General features: G+C 36.8%; 1 protein-coding gene and 1 pseudogene across 1 annotated transcript; one reads left to right on the top strand and one right to left on the bottom strand.

The window, feature by feature from the left end:
• Window positions 1-1,151: 1,151 nt before the first annotated feature.
• Window positions 1,152-4,704, top strand: LOC110786849 (uncharacterized). Its single transcript, XM_021991425.2, has 6 exons — window positions 1,152-1,535; window positions 2,706-2,828; window positions 3,353-3,532; window positions 3,739-3,820; window positions 4,050-4,114; window positions 4,252-4,704. The coding sequence occupies exons 1-6, from the start codon at window positions 1,245-1,247 to the stop codon at window positions 4,537-4,539; spliced, it is 1,029 nt and encodes a 342-aa protein (XP_021847117.1). The 5' UTR covers window positions 1,152-1,244; the 3' UTR covers window positions 4,540-4,704.
• Window positions 4,705-6,177: 1,473 nt separating this feature from the next.
• On the bottom strand, window positions 6,178-12,730 carry LOC110786848 (uncharacterized; annotated as a pseudogene).
• Between the last annotated feature and the right edge of the window lie 5,085 nt (window positions 12,731-17,815).

The raw sequence follows: 17,815 nt of genomic DNA, 5'->3' as shown, positions 1-17,815 counted from the left end.
CTTGGCTTTTGGCTTTTTTATTGTGGTCAAACAGCCAAAAAAAGTGTATGGTAACTGACCTTTTGGCTATGGTTGGCTTTTGGCTTTTTTATTGTGGTCAAACAGCCAAAAAAAAGTGTATGGTAACTGACATTTTGGCTATGGTTGGCTTTTGGCTTTTTTATTGTTGTCAAACAGCCAAAAAAAGTGTATGGTAACTGACCTTTTGGCTATGGTTGGCTTTTGGCTTCTCACTACATGAACTACTTTTCTATCCTAGTTTTTTACTAATTAACTATATATGGAGTAATACTTAATAATTTAATACTCTATAATTAAATATTAATTAATTAATTAAATAAAAAATAATTAAAACTTCATGATTAAATATAATATTAAATAGGTAATATTTTTTTAAATTAATAACTAAATATTTTTTTATATTTTTAATTAATAATTTATTAAATTAAATATTTTATACTTTACTAATTTATAATTTACAATTTATTAAATTAATAATTAATATTAAATACTTAATAATTAACAAATTAATAAATTAATAATTACGTAGTAGTAATTATTAATTAATTAAATTAAATAATTAATAATTTATTAAATTAATAATTTATAATCAATAATTATTAGTTATTAATATTTTAATACTTAATAATTTATAACTTATTAATTTATTAAATTAATGAAAAATAATTAATAATATTAAATAATTAATAATTTGTATTTTTTAATTAGTATAAACTAATTTATAAATGGCAAAAATTACGGAGTATACTCTACGGAGTAATTAATAATTTATTTTTAATTAATAATTTATGTACTCTGTATTAGTTATTATGTACTACTTTGTACATATTTATTATAAAAATGAATAAAAGTCATACAATGTCCTTAAATGTTATTTTACATCGCTACAACCAACCGTCAACAACTGATTTTACCAAACATATTTGTAAATAATCAATAGTCAAACAGCCAACAAAAGCAATCCGCTTAAACAACCAGTCAAACCAACCAATTAAAATAGCTGACAACCAACAACCAATTGCCATACAAGGCCATTAACTAATCTAAATCGGTTCGAGCCATTCTTGATTGGCTCTATCTAGGATGGATCAAAACTCAAAACCAAAGTCCTAACAACTTCCAACTTTCCAAGTGTAAGGTGTAACAACGGTACAGACTGACTGTATTACAATTTACAAGCAACAACCTGGGGGAGAAAGAGAAACACACACGCACAGAGAGAAATGGCGGGACTGCTAGCATGGGCAGCCGATGTAGTCGGCGGCAACGAAAGTGGTAGCGATGTTTCCGACGACCCGAATTCGATTCCCCTCATTCTAACCCCAGAACAACAACAATATCTGAATGAATTGAACCAGAAAGCAGCTTCTCTCACTCGTTCGATCCAAGATCTACGGCATAGAATCCCTCCCTCTGATATCTCTCAACGTCTTCCTCACCTCCACGCTCATTCCCTCGCTTCCAATGCTGCCCTTGCCCTTCAATTAAACTCCCATTCTTCCACTCGTCAGCAGGTAATTTCTTCAATCCCCCCCCCCCCCTTTTTAATATAATTTGGAATATTTATTTCGCTTGATTTTTCATGGGGGTGCTTGTGTTTTATTTAATTGTTCGATTTAACTTCTTGGTATTTGAGCTTTGGTTGTTAATTGGAACTTTTCTAGAAAAATCTGATTTTTTTTTTCCTGGTTTTAATTTCTACGGATTTTGGTTTACTCGTCGCGCCCAATTTAATACTGGTTTATGATTGTTTCAATGTTGCGCTTATAATTGCTACTGCGAGTTTCCGGGTTTGTGAATTTTGTCGCGAATTTCTGATTTGCTTGTCAAATGTTTGGAAGCTCATCTTGGTAACTGAAAATTTGTATGGAGAATTGCAGCTTTTTAGGTTTTATTTGTACCCTTTTCAGTTTTCTGCATTACTAAGAACATTATGATGTCTGGTTCACATGTCTGAATTTCTCTAGAGTGTAATTTTATGACTATTTTGAGGTTGGGGATTAGGGTCATTTGGCTGATTGAGGTCATATTTGGCAGCTTGACGCTCAGGGTGACTTCTTTTCACCTGAAAACCACAAACTTAGCTGATTAGTTTTTGTCTAATCTATTTGAATTTGTTTGGATGAAAACATTACTTGCCCTCTAGTACATTATGGTAGTTCATGCTTTGTGCTGCCTGTCTATCAGTTACTCATTCCAGTTTCTAGGATTTTTGAACTTTTGGATGCAAAATAATCCAATGTTCTGGACGCGGTATATATTAAATTTTAGATTTCTATGGAGTCATGTGTTCTTTTCATGTGACTAATGGAACTTTGCATTTGCAATCCTAGCGTAAAATTTATAGTATTTTCCTATTGAATTGAACTCCCGAGAGTTTATTACTTGATAAAGCAAGTACTCCGTAAAAGATATATGGGCCACCTTGTCATCATTTACAATTTGAACAATAAAACTTGATAAGTTGATCCATCTTTTGTTTATGCTATCTTGTTTTTTAAGTGGGAGGTTTTCCTTTCAGTGGCTATATGTCTTTGATGGAAATTTCCTGTTTGCATAATCAGGGATGTGACCATCTGAAAGGACAAATGTGACTTAGGACCAGTAATATTTGCAAAATTTCATGAGGGTAATGTTGGAAGCTTTCTTCATGGCTTCATTTTGTGAATGACTTTGTTGAACAGGCACAACAAAGGGAGGCTAAGTTGCTTGAAGAGAATGCAGCTTATGAAAAGGAAATCACAAATTGTGAAGCTAAGATCCAAGAGAAGTCACAGGAGGCAAAGCAGTTGCAGCAGAAATTGAAGGTAGGCTTGATTGTTGAAGTCTTTGATTTTATACTTGTTGCTTAATGTGGGAACAAAGTCAGAGAAAGAAAGTCTTTATCTGATCTCTTCAACAACCCACGCTCATGATTAGGGTAGTAACAAGCACGTAAAGTAAAGGATTAGCTTCACTTAGCAATGCTTAATCAAAGTAGTGAAATATTTGATAACCAGTTCCTTGTTGAGCACATCAACCTTCAGAAATTAGAGTCATGATAGAACCAATATTATCGTGTGTTTGTATCTAATTTCAGAAGAAGGCTGTCCTTTTAGTTGTTTGGAAGATAAGAATTCTTCTTCTGTGATTCAAATTATGTTGGAGTTGGTCATTGATCTAGAGTTTTGGTATATTTATCAAAGTGGAGATTTGCCCAAACTAAGGTGCTTTGCTGACCAATAATAAACTCTTGTCAACTCGAAACCAAAATAGTAGTTAGCCATATCTGTTGCTTTCCCACATTTTGCCAATTTATTTGCTAAATCTTTTCCTTCTGCTGCTATGACAGGAGTTGGACTTGATTGAGGAAAATTTGAAAACCGAGTTGCAAAGAGCTCAAGCGGCATCAAGTACCAGTCAGTCCGAGAAATCTGTGGTTGAACATGACAAAGAAGTGGATATTGAAGCTGAAGAAGATGCTTCCCGAACTGCTTTACTTGAGAAATTGGAGAACCAGAACAAAGAAATGGTACCTGCTTGCTTGTTCTTCATATAAGCTTGACACTAATGTCATCAAAATTAAAGTAGAACAAAGTTGTAGGGGTAGAAAAAGGCAAGAATTTTTAATTTAATAAAATATAGGAATCAAATAGGAAGTATTAGTTTTATGTACACTTCCTTCAGGTTCATTCGACTGTTTCTTAAAATTCCATTACCCCCTTCGTGTTTGCACAGCAATTAATAGAAGAGAAGATTCAAATGTTGGAGAAGAAGTGGGCAGAACTTCAAGAAAAGGCACTTAAGCAACCTTCTCCAGGTCTGTACTTCATCACATACTTGTGTATTGAAATTGTTATAAGCCTACAAGAGTTCTCACATTGCTGTTTGTGTGTCATTTTCTCATAGTTTCTAAAGCTGATGCTTAAGGTGTTATCTATAGCTTTTTTTTTTCTAGTAAAACAAAACAAAAGCTACTACGGATTCTGGTATCTCTGTTGACTACTTTTTGAGCACCTCTTGTTTTTGGTGAATTTGATCTTCTACAGCTCAAAGAGAAAAGGCACTGGACAAGCAGCTTCACAGCTTGATGGAGCAACTGGGTGCAAAGCAGGTTAGTTTGTGCCGTAAAAGCTGAGACATTAGTTGTGTTGTGTAATTTCTGAAAATAACTAATAATCTTTGATGATCCTAATATTCTGCTTGTGATGAAGTATTGTTGATGTCTAACCTTAGTAAGTTTTTCTCTAGGCTCAAGCGGAAGCTCTTATGAATGAAATACATATCAAAGAGAAAGAGCTTGAAAGATTGAACGCAATATGGAGGAGAGTTGAGAATAGCAATGAAGCTACTGCTGCTAGGAACCGCTTTGCAAGAAGTGGCTCAGCCCTCGGGTTTGATACTGACATTGACAACCTCCCATATTACTCTGCTGGCCGTTCTGAACATCGGCAAAGACTCAGGATTTTAAGGTCATCTTTTGTGCTTTATGTCTTTTTGTTGCACATAATAGTCTTCATTAGGATTTCATTCATTTGAGAATTGAGAGTGTTGTTCTTAGGAGTTCCAATTAGAAATCGAGGATCAACTTTGTGCATATATTAGTGACTGATGGGTAAATACCATGTATGGGTAAAGTGCCTGATTTGTATTATCGCCAATGTAATGATATTGATATTTAGAAAACAACCGTAATTGCTTCAACTCAGGAAACTAACATATTTGTCCCTAAAATATTATTCTACCAATTGCCAAAATCTCGAGTATTAAAAACACTATATTCTTCATTTTCTGCTGATATGACTCCAACTATCAATAGGCCCTGGCAAGCACCAGTGGGCAACTGGACACAGCCACTAGGCCATGTAAGTTTGGCCAGACGCCCATATGTACTCGGGTGTCCATCGGGCCTCATCAACATAATCCGGGTCATATCAAGGAGTTGAAAACTCCGCCCACGCTGTTGGGCCAATCTTTGGGCCTCATTGAACTCTTCCATCTGGGCCGTGTACAGATCCAAAGTTTCTCGTTCTAAATGGATCTCGAATTCTCGATATCTCATTGCTCTTATACAGCCTCTTGTGCAATCTCCACCATTGTACCCCCTTCAAAATGAGCAGGGACCAAAGTCTTCATGTACATAGGGGGGCAAATGAGTCTTGGCTCTCAATAAACTACTCGGGTTTGGGCTCGGTTAAAATTCGTCCAAGTTTGTTTATTTAATAAATGAGCCGAACTTGAACAACTTTTAAAGCTCGTTTAATAAACGAGCTTGAACATGAACATACGTATGCTCGTTCATTTATGTTCATGAACAACTCGTTTATTCATGTCTATGAACAAGCTCGTCTATTTGTGTTCATAATCAAATTTTCCATACACAATTGTATGATTATAGATTAAAACATCGTATTTTGACATTAATTTTAACAAAATAAAATATCATAGAATAAAAATATTTTGAATTTAAATGGCTAAATGAGTGCACGTTCAAAATTATGTTTTCAAATGGTTAAACTTTAGATGCAAAGCTCGTTTAAGAAAAAAGCTCGTTTATGAACTCGGCTCGATTAATAAATGAGACGTTCACGAACACAAACAAACCGAGCTTGAACAGATTTTTTAGCTCGGTTGAAAGCTCGGGCTTGAGATCGAGCTTGCCTAAATTAAATGAACATGAACAGGGCAATACTCAGCTCATTTTTGCGCCCCTAATTATTATTATTTAAAAAACCAGAAAAAGAAAGAAAATAGATGAGGAAGAAGATGTGACGATTTCTCCATTAATGGCCATCTTTGTTAATAGGGATGTGCAAAGACTGCAAACCACAGGAAAGAGAGAAATATGCTGATAAGCTCATAAGCAATATCGAGAAAAAGGATATAAATTGGGATGAGGATAGCGAATTTAACATAGGAAATTCATTAATTTTATCTCTATCCCTTGTTTGACATGGTAATTCATTAATTTTATCCTTGTTTGGCATGGTAGAGACTAAGGATAGAGATTAAATAACAAATTTACTATATTACCCTTTTAAAATGATATGCTAAAATAATGTCAACTTTCTTTCTCAACTTTTCCCCGGATCATGTGTAGTAATGAAGATAAATTTTATCACTATTTTTTCTAAAACATAATTAAATTGCTACACAAACAAGGAGCATCCCAAAACATTCTCCAACAAAATACCACGTCATCGAATACATCCCAAAACGTTCTCCAACAAAATACCACGTCATCGAATACATTCTACTTGGATCAATGCATCTATACACAATGCATCTCCTCAAACTATATGATCAATTTCCTACATTAGTTTACTACATCAACTCCAACACCTACCTGAGAAGGAGCTACATCAGTTTCAGCAAACACAAAATGAAAATTAAGACAACCCCACATCAATTTCCTACATGAACACCTACCTGGGAAAATTAGTTCGATCAGTAAGACAAAAGGCTACAACACCTGTGAGAAGGTGAGTTCAGTATGAATTACGGGGTAGCTAATTGAATATTTCTTATCTTCTCCAAAAAAAAGTTTGAGAGTCACTAATGTGATCCATCACCTTGTAGTCATCTGGCATAGGAAAAAATAAATCCATCTTGGCGGTGTCTTGACCGATGAGACGTGTAGCCTTAACAACTTGTTCCGGGGTTAGCCCAGGGAGTGCACACAATATTTGGAACAATTCCTTTCTATTACCACTAATTTGCTCATGAACATCAACCTCATGTGTAAATGCCTTTTTAATCTCATTCATAGCCAACACACTCCTTTTCCGCTTCTAATAAGCTTGAGATTGATTAAGAAATTTGAATGAACTCTGCCTCAAGTGGATCATTTTCAGGAGCTTTTCTTTTAAAAGATTGTCTAGAAGAGCTTGGGGTAGTGTTAGCTTGAGAATGAGAACCAGATTCATCTATGACATGATTACCATCACCTCCGTTCTTAGTGGATTGGTCTTCATTCATCTCGAACTCATCTCCTGGACCCTTAACTTTAGATCCATTAGCCAAGTCATTAGCATAAATCTCCACAAGCTTATCATAGTGTATGATAGGTTTCATCCACAAAGATGATGCTCCATCTCGACTCTTGTGAAAATAAAAATAAATATATTAGAGCCTTATGTCAGTAATTCTTCTCAGTGATAGATGGCGACTTTGTCATCCAATGGAGGTTTTCAATAATGTTGGTCTTGTAGCTCATACACTTGAATGTAGGCCTCCGAAAGAGCAACCATCTGGGGAAGTGTCTCTGAAACATGCAAGTCCTGCACCTCATACCTGCACAGAACCGAATAGGGACTGAAATGAGCTGGAAAGCGCAAGACTATTTTACAGTTCGAATGTTATTAGCAAAATAAGCAAAAGAAACAAGGCGGGAAGGCCGGACATTATAGGAAGAAGATACTCCCTCAACCTGGAAAGAATTGTAAGTTTGTAACATATGCAGATATGCTGTATTGAGATATCCAAGAAAATGTCAACATTTATAGAAGTAAAATATGACTGAAGTGCCAAATATGTGGGAATGAGCAATTATTATAGAAGTTATTAGAACATGGTGAAGATGAATCCTTTACCCTTGATTATGAGGGAATAAAACAATGAGTTAATTATTTCCAGAACAAAGTCACTGAAGGAGTATATACGAAGTAGTTCTTTTTTTTGACATCAGGAGTATATAGTTGTCCAAAAGAACAAAAGCATTAAAAAGTTAAGAGGCACCAAGTTACCATTGTTCCTCTGACTTCCTTTGAACGAAGACTCTGTACGACCCTTCACTGGGTTTGCCATCATGGACAATATTTGAGATTAAATCGTATTTTGAACGAGATTTTTCATCATCTTCTGGTGTCGGCAAAGGGATATAATCCTTCAGTTCGAGATTTTTCACAGGAAAATTAACTGGCAAGAAACATTTGTGACGTAAACTTAGGGAAATGAGTCATCAAAATAACTAAATAACAGAAATAGAAACTGGAAAGGCACAATGTGTCGCAAGTATACGCCTGATTTACACACTGGAAACGGGATGGGCATGTTCTGAGTAATAACAACCTTTTAAAAATAGGAAAATTTGGTAATATTAATCCAACCTTTTGCCGATTTTCTTTTATTAAGCCCACCTATGGCATATTTCTTAATAATCCCACCTTTACTACCTAACGACTTTTATTACGCCTAACATGTCATAAACTTGGTGTAGACGGTAATATGTCTTTAAGTGGCAGTACTCTCTCTCGATATATTCAGTCATCATCATCACTTTATCACCACATTGTTGACTTTTTCACCTGTTATTGGTCAATTAAGCCCAATAAAAGTCGTCGGGTAGTAAAGGTGGGATTATTAAAAAATATGTCGAATGTGGGATTAATAAAAGAAAATCGGCCAAAGGTTGGATTAATATTTCCAAATTTTCCTTAAAAATATGCTTATGTAATCTAATGGTCTGTGGAGTCCTACAAGTCCATAGTAGATTTCTAGTAGCTGAATAATGGCAAGTGTTCCATAAGAAAAAGCAAGTGAACTTAAGCAAGCAGATTGACTAAGCGACACAACAAAGCATATTTTGTATCAATTAACAAAAATACAGCTCAAGTATAACTGTATAAGTTTGGCAAAATACTGCTTTAGTTGAACACAAGGTAAGTTGCACTAAAAGGAAGATAAAGAAGAAAATTAGCAAAACCCACTTTGTGATGACACAAACTAGTCCCATAACGCGCAAAAAAATAATAGCATGAAGCATTGTACTTACCAAGGGTGGGATTCTTCTCAACAAAGAAGTTGTTCTTCGTGAAACGCTGCATGTGCATAATAATGTAAGGTGGCAGTTTGGTTACACGATATCGCATCCTAGCTATTTGAGGACGCACAACTTCTGTTATGGTCTCTCCGTCAAACTTCTTCATTGTGTTGAAAAGTGGAACCTTAGAAGAACGCAGATGGGCCAAATCCATCAGTTACCAAGAAAAATAAAGAGGAAAAGATGAACACATTAATATAAATGGTGAAGCCAAAAGACACACATGATGGATGCCTAACTAGAAAAGAAATCCCCAATATTTTTACAGAAATTTAAAGTTCTCTTTTTTGACAAATCAAGATATACATCCTGAAGAACAACTTCGAATTATCTGTAGATCGTGATTTGTGCTTAGATACAGTTCAGTAGTGAGGATATAGCGAGCTTCACAGGAGGGCATAGCTACAACTGCTAGCAAAGCCATAATTTCCCACCCACCAAATAGTCAGCTAGCACATTCATTGCTACAAGTGTGAATGTGTCACCATTATAGAAACATCTAACCAGGGAAACTCCCTCCCAGATTATCATTTCTTCAAAGTTAAGACCTTAATATTCAACCATGCCTCCCGATTCTGCGACCAACGAGCAAATGGATGAGTATAATGGGAATAGTGCTCTGGGAAACAAAGGTGTTCTTTGCCTTACATCTCATGCTTTCTCTATTCTGAAGCTGTTGCTATAACAGCCCCAGAAGAATCGAAGGACAATCTAGGGAATACTAATTTCAAGAAAAGTGGCAGAGGATAGTACCGCTTAGGCGCTTATACAGGCATTGATGCAACATCGTACCTTGACATCGAGGTTACTCTTTTAGTCCTTGACATTGAGGTTACTCTTTTAGGTTAATAGGGCAGAAATGATGTTTGACTTTGACTCTTTTCATGCAACATGCTACTAACCCACCCACTTTCGGTCATCCAAAAGCCTAAATACAGCTGCCCTACCTCAACGTGTGAATAAAATGAAATGAAAAGCAACACACACTCAGAATCCAAAAAGCTTTCAACAATCTGAAACCATGAGAGCAATTAAGGATTAGATACCTGAGGGATAATGTTTTTTTCCATCACGTCTTTAAACAGTGGCGGAGGCGGCAAATCAAGGGGTAGCATTAGAAATGGCATTTTGGAAGTTTCTCTGACAACGTTAGGGTTTTCGGATCCACCATTCTGATCATCCCCGCTTTCTCTTCTCTCAATACCTTTACTCTGCATCTCTTTCACAACCTCCAGTTCTCCCTGTTGTGTTAGGCAAGTTAGATACGAGTGGTAACATGTAATGCCAAATATGTACGTAGACGGAGACATTACCTGGAAGCACTGATGAATGATGCTCGTGTTTTTCTTTTAGAGTGCTTTGTGAAGGGTACGAAGGAGCCATGTCAGAAAAACAAGCGGGTCAGATTGAGCACCTATTTTAAACTCTTTGTTACTCGCTTTCATCACAGCCTGCAAAAATTCATGGGGGCTCACCTGGAATGACAAAATCAAATTTTAACACACTAATTGGCTAGTGAAATATTACATTCGCAACTGAAGTCAAACATAACCATGTTTATACCTGTCCCTTAAAATTTCTTGAATGCCAGATTTTACGAGTGAGCTCCCCAAAACGATGAACCAGGGGAGATTTACAATCTTGGTAATTCTCTGGGATCAGGAAAAAGTTCCTCAAGGGTGTAACTCGCATAAGTGCTTGAATTGTAACATTCAAAAAATCAGTCTCCTTGATGTTATTAAGTCCTACCTGAAAACAGAATAATTTCAAATGGCCATCTAATCTGCTGCAACACGGCATGAAAAACTTTAATATTTATTTCTTAACAGATAGATGAGGACTTGAGGAGGCCTATCTAGCCAGTCAACACAGATGACATACCAGTCCAGGGAGATAATCAGAGCCATCAAGAGCTCTTGCCCACAGCTTGATTCTATCTAGCTGTTCAACTTGTTCCCTGGAAAACCTGCATACAAGAAAGATCAGCAAAAAATAGTTATCTTCTATACACCACATCTTCGAGAAGATCATAACTCTAGGAACTATAATTTGATATGAATTACACGAATAACCAGCGTGCCTAAAGGAGAAGGAAAAAAATGAATCAAACCTGGGATTTAGAACATGACGGATATCATCTAAAGATGGGTCATTGATCTCATATCCATCAGGAAGGCAAAAAACCTTCTCAGTCTTTAAATTTATGAAGATATGATGCCCCACCTCCAGGCTATGAGTATATGCATGAGATTTGGGGCCCCTTCCTTGGTAATACTTACCACACACCAGACATGCATATACATTCAAGTTTGTTAACGAGATTGAGCAAAACTTTTCAAAATCAAAATCTAAAGCCTGCAAGAAAGAATGTTAATAGATCAGACTCCCGTAAAAACAAATGATACACCGAAAAGTACATTAAAATATCAAAAGTTGATTCCCGATTTCCCCCAGTGCTAAAAAAATCAAGGTCGCCTACAAGTTATCACAATATCTCAACACAAACTGTTCAATGGACATTTCAAATCATCAAGAGAACAACCCCAACAGATGGAGTTATAAATACAATTCTTCAAATAGTTACAACAAATCAACAATAGACTACCTCCCCCTTCCACTACCAATATCTCAGCAACACATACTCCACCTGTCATTAATTATCACATTGTTTTAACTCCTCGTAATTATGAATATGACCCGGTTTCACTAAAAGACCCTTATAATAGTCGGCCATTTTTACACTATCAACATCAATCAACTTAAGCAAGGGTACACCATTATCATTTTTGGGATAACTTTTCTCAGACGTCCAAAATTAGTACATGTCGCTGGTGTGAGTAATATGACTATAACTTTGTTGACAGAGGGAGTACATGTTTAAGTATTACAAAGCCATCCTAACATCAAAATTCTAACAAATTATGATCCATATGTTTTGCAAACTCCACGGAGAAGTTCAAACAACATTCGGGTATAACAAAGCAGAACCCCCAATCCCTCCCAATACTAACCTAATAGCAATCCCATTACTCAGCACGGATCTCCGAATCAAGTCAATCAACACCTCCTACCCAAACTTATGTATGCTTAACATTATCCTACAGAAGCAGCTAAATCAGAAATGATATCTTTCTGGATCCGTCTTGCCTTCTAATCTAGTAGGCAATTACAAATTTTCAACAACCAATTCATTCAAGAATCAAGGTATCCCACATTATAACTCCTTACTACAGATTCTAATAAACAACTACTAGAATCAGATAATAAAAGCTTCAAACAACCAATAAACACAAATCGGATTTTAATTCGAGTACCTGTCTGTTAACAGTATCAAGGTAAGGGCAATCCCTCCTGACCTCCACGGTCCGATTGCGCTTTGCTTGATGAAACCCGAAATCATCCTCGTCTCCATCATCCTCATCATCACCACCATCAACCTCATTCACACTGCCATTAACCACTGCTTCTTCCTTGCCGTTCGCCTTATCATCACGCCTTCGAATCGCCTCCCTCCTCCTTTCCTCCTCATCGTCGTCGTTGTATGAAGCTAGTGGAAGAAGCGGGTTCTCAAAAGCATGCGTTTTCGGCGAGCCCGCCTCTTCTTCTTCTTCCACCTTCTGCCTCTTTACCTCACCATCCGTTTGCTCATCTCTCTCTCTCTTACTTCCCATTGTCATTTCGGGTTCGAATCACTGATTTTTTGGGTAATCAGTAAACCTAAATGAGCATTTCTGCACCCGTAAATTATTAGAACCATACTCTTCCACATTTCCAAAAAATAAAGTGCAACAAATTTTTAAAAAACCCCAGAAATGTCCACATTAACATTATCAAAAATGAAATAAAAATCCAGGGAAACCGATTTAATTAAGGGAAAAACAAAGGACTACAAGAGCTTTGAAGTTCTGGAAAATACCTGAAAAATGAGAGTTCAGTGTGCTCAGATACAGACCGTCTGAAAACAACAGAGAAGTCGCCAAAGAACTGGATTTGGGATTCTAAAAGTAGTTTGGGCTTGGGTTGTTGATTTATTTGCTAATCAATCTATTTTAGAACCCAAATCATGTACTAGTAATTGGTTTTGGTCCAACCCATAAGGGCCATAACCCAAGAATCCATAACGCTCTTAAGCCCCAGTAGATGGCCCATTAATAATCGAGAAAAGTCAATCGGTCGAATTAGGTATGTTTGCGGTTGTAAGTAGTGATGTCAAATTGTGACGGTAGGTTATGGATATGATCATACCGGATAATGGTTTATGTTTAATTCGTTCGCCTATAAGAATCGAATGTGCAATAATGTTGTTTTCGAGTCGCTTTGGTTATTGTCAAATTTGGATCGGATCAGATCAATTTATGAATCTGGTTTTCAGGGGTCCTATTGTTAGATTGTACGCGTTCAATATTTGAATTCACAAGTTAACATCTGGATGTGGATAAATCATGATGTAGTGCTAGAAGTGTACTCGAAACTTGCGATTAAATGGTGTTAAATCATTGTCTATTGTAACTCTCTAAGTCTCTAAACACCAAACAAACAATTTAACAATTAGATGATACGAAGTTATGATCTCAACTCCTAAAGGCATATGGGGCCTTTTAACATAAGGTAGAAGTAGTAATTGCATGACTCAAAACCTTTACCATCATAGAAGGAGACTTGTACATGTTGAATATGGAGTGTATTTCCTACATGCTTAGAAAATCCGAAAATCGACACCAAATCCAAAAGAATTCCTAACCTTAATCTTGAGTATTAACCGGAGCTTAAACACGTCCCTATGTTCGTAATAGCCTTGCCCGAATTAACTCTTGTTATCGAGCCTCTATCCGCAAAAATATCTGAATCATCCCCTCTGTAGTTGAATTTATAGCCAATTCTCTAGCCTAACTAAGGGAATCTAGAGGGAAACTGTGGAGGAATCGCACCAAGATCTAGGAGCGCTCAGTAAATTGATGGGAAGTTCTAAGCTCAAAAGAAAATCCAGCGAGGACAAGTGGTTAGTGTTCATGTGAACCGAAATATAGCCAAAACTATATTGTAATCTACATAATCTGTTTAATAGCTTTCATCACCATATAAATTGTTCACATAATCTATTACTGATCACGCCTAATAAGATAATATCTAGACAAAACGATATTGTTTAGCTCCTTAAATCAATCTAAGTCACTATTTTGACGTTGTTTAGTTAATAGTTGTGCATTAATATAAACTCAGATTAGTAATGTAGATATAATTCATGTCCCTTTCGTCGTTGCATTGAACTAGTAAGGACCGCCGCATGGGCTAATGTTGGGCACTCCCCGTATTACTAATTTCCCCCAAACCCTCAATCCCTACTCTGCGGATGTACATTGAGCGATCTCCACATCAGGGTTCACAAGGGATGAAGGAAATAATGCCCTTGGTCCAAGTATGCATTCAATGCTAAGTCTAATAAATGCGTTCAGTATTACTTAATTAAACAAGTTAATAATTCAGTGAGATCAAGTGAGCTGAATGCCTAGCTAGAGGCCGATTCGGTTCAAGTGGAAATTTTAATATTAATCCACAGCTTACTCTTGACTGAACCCGTAGGGTCACACAAATAGTACGTGAACGGATCAAGTATTTAAGTGAATAAAATACTCTATTTATGAATATTCGGAATCGACGGATCTCGGTTCCAGTGGGAGCTGAAATCGTCAAAAGGCAAAATATGAATACTCCAGAAATGATGATATTGCCGAAAACGGAAATATGGATCATAACCGAAATATAAATATTATCCAAGTCGTAGATGTTGCCGGAAACGGAAACATGGTACGTATCGGAAATTATTATCCGAAATAGAAATATTGCCGGAATCGGAAATATTGCTGGAAACGGAAATATTATCGGAATCGGAAATATTGTCGGAATCGGAAATAAATTCCGGAATCGGAAATATTAAATATTTGTTCGAATCAGAAATAAATTCCGGAATCGGAAATATTAAATATTGTTCGAATCAGAAATGAATTTCGGAATCGGAAAACGAATCGGAAGCGTGACGTACGAAACGATCGACGGATGATAGGTTGTCGTACACCCGTCAAAAATAAAATCCTAACGAAACCTCCTAACAATGTAGTAGGGTAAGCAGGGTCGAATCCACAGAGAGATGGCTATTTAAATCTAGCTTTCAAGGTATGGTGAAACTAACAATGTCACGAAATTTAGGATTCAATGTTTAAACTAAAATAAATAGAAAAATAAACTAAAATATCTAGGGCAACGGTTCACCATATTCATAGTTCAGAATCAATCAAAACATCATCAACAACTCAAATATTCAAATTATCTAGAGCACAAGTTAATCCTACGGTCGGGTCTTAACACTCTCAATTCAACATATGCAGTACGATCGCTAACATAATCAGAATTGCTAGTTGTAGGTAAGCCTCTAAAATTCGATCTTTCGATTCTAAATCCTATTAGCATGATTTAATCAAACAATTGATCAGATTGCAAAGATTAACAATATAAACCTAATCAACTAGAAATATCAATGAATAATCAAACCATCAACAATAATAATAAGGATTCATAATATAAACATGGATTCCCAAACCCTAGAAAGCGAACTACTCAATCATGAAACGAACAATGAAAATCAATTCTAAGAATGAAAACATAATTAAAAGCAATAAATAAAATAAAGAGAAAAATCAATTATACCTCAAAGAATTACATTGATGGAGTATGTAGAAAAACTAGGGTTCATGAAGAAGAAAAGAGAGAAAAAGAACGTGAATTCGAAATCTAGGGAATTGAAACCTTCGGGAAAATAAAGCATGACCTTGAAGTATTTATATGCTTCTCAAATTCTAAACAAAATAGGAAAAGATAACAATTACATAAGCTAAGATTTAATTGGACGATCACCAAGGCGAAAGCATGAACCCGCGTGTGGAAGTAGTTGGGCGGAGAAACCAGCGGGCCCGCTGGTGGGTCGCTGGTTTTCGCGCCCAAGGGGAAGATTGGGCCATCGTTTTGGGCTTCGGGCGAATCGGATAGTCGAGCCATCTTGTTTATGTCATAACTCTTGTTCTACAATGCCTATAAGGACGTGTGACCTGTCGTTGGAAAGCTCTTGAAGTCTACTTTCTAGGCCAATAAAAATCGCCGCATTCCGACATGTAGAACTTGAGATATCATCAAAAGAGTGAACGCTTGTCCGTTTTGATGCTTAGAAAAATAGCGTTTAGCTTCGTTATTGACTCAAAATTATCCCTAGAGATATGCAATGATCCTCGAGTCAACATTCCATCCGTTCATCATCCAAATCAACTCATAACACTCCGAAAGCATCCAAATGACCGTAAAATCACCTGAAACATTAAGAAGACACAAACGGGGCGTAATAGAGTACGATAACGATAACTTATGCAAATGTGATCCTAAATGCAACTAAAATGATATAAATGCCTAATAATGCAACCTAAATGCGCCTAAAATACCCTATACAAATATGACTCATCAACGGACGAGCTTGCTAGACGCAAGGCCCAGCACGAAGCCAGACCCGCGCCTAGCGAAGCCCGCGCGCAGCGAGCAGCAAGGCCATCGAAGCCCGCGAGCAGCGAGCAAGGCAAAGCCCAGCGCGCAACAAGCAAGCAAGGCGAGGCCCAGCAGCAGCGCCCACGATGGGCCGCGTGCTGCCAGCGCCTGCCTTGGGCCGAGCAGCGCACCAACGCCCCTTGTGGGCTGCATGGCTGCTTTGCTACGTACGACCGAGTCCTTGGTCGTTTATGATTGCTTGCTTAATATCGTTTTCCTAATTCTACTCGAATTGAATATTTTTGTGTTTGATTAAACATTAAATTCTAATGGATTAATTTAACTAGAATCCTAATTGATTTAGTTATTTGAATCTTAGTAGAAATCTAAGACCGTAATTTCCACCCTATAAATACGTGATTCATAATCACAATTTATACACAACAATTCAATAAGTATTCATATAGTTTAAGTTCAAGTACGAATTTAATAAATTGCCTAAACATATAACTAAGCTTTCGAATAAACACAATACCTTAGAGAATATCCTAGTTGGTTGAATCTAAGGCGGATCCGAACGTGCTGTGGACTATCTACGGAGGGGCGACATTTGGAGTCCTAAACTTGTTCTTGTTCGGTTCGGGAGCATCTAGGGAAGGCACGCATCACATTTATGTATCCTAAATTATGCTAATTGACTATGTGACAACTAATTTGGATTCCTGGCTTTATGGTTTTTCCGCATGAAATATATGATTTATATTTGTCATAACCTAACAAGGGAGCCTAAGGTCGTTGTGGACAAATAGGTGAGCATGGGTTTAGGCTCTACTCATGTCAGAATAACTTGGTTTTATCAGTTTTCCTCATTGTCGGTAAAAACTGAATGGTGACTCCACGATCTAGTAAATAGGAGGCTATAGACCACAATTAGTCCCCGTTTACTAAATTTTTAATTGCCACATCCGCGAGGGTAGTTGTTCGAGCCATTTCTTAGGGAACGCTCGTCTTTTCGACCCACCTCACAGCTCCAAAAACTATGGAGATGTCCTATTGACAATTTAATTAATAGTTTCAACACAATGGGTCCTTCACACTTTAAGGTCCACATATGGAGATATTACTGCGGGGGGAAAAATGAAAGTGGAGCAATATCTAGCTCGAGTGATCGGGAAAGGTTTTTAATCCTAAGTTGCTTGTCAGTTGCTCTCTTCTTTCAAACTGTTCGAGTAAGTTACTGGAAGGACATGAAAATCGCCAACCATAGGGTAACAAATGGGAAGAGTTACCATGAAAATAGCAATGTTTTACCAGTACTTTTGAATGTCGAATGTGTAGTTGATCTCCAAATAGCATTTGTTGTCATCGTCAACAAACTGTCAATACAAAAGAAACAAAATATTAAACTGGCAAATCCGTACGCCTTGAGACGTTTTTTCCAGCATTTTCGAGATTTGAAATGAAAGCAGA

This window comes from Spinacia oleracea, chromosome 1 (assembly GCF_020520425.1).
Source record: "Spinacia oleracea cultivar Varoflay chromosome 1, BTI_SOV_V1, whole genome shotgun sequence".
Classification (NCBI taxonomy): domain Eukaryota; kingdom Viridiplantae; phylum Streptophyta; class Magnoliopsida; order Caryophyllales; family Amaranthaceae; genus Spinacia; species Spinacia oleracea.
Note: the sequence above shows the minus strand (reverse complement) of the source record. Positions and strands in the feature narration are given on the sequence as shown.

Coding starts and splice junctions, on each gene's coding strand:
- LOC110786849 (XM_021991425.2), top strand. CDS start 1,245: ATGGCGGGACTGCTAGCATGGGCAGCCGATGTAGTCGGCGGCAACGAA. Junction 1,536..2,705: donor ATTCTTCCACTCGTCAGCAG/GTAATTTCTTCA, acceptor TTTGTTGAACAG/GCACAACAAAGGGAGGCTAA. Junction 4,115..4,251: donor AGCAACTGGGTGCAAAGCAG/GTTAGTTTGTGC, acceptor GTTTTTCTCTAG/GCTCAAGCGGAAGCTCTTAT.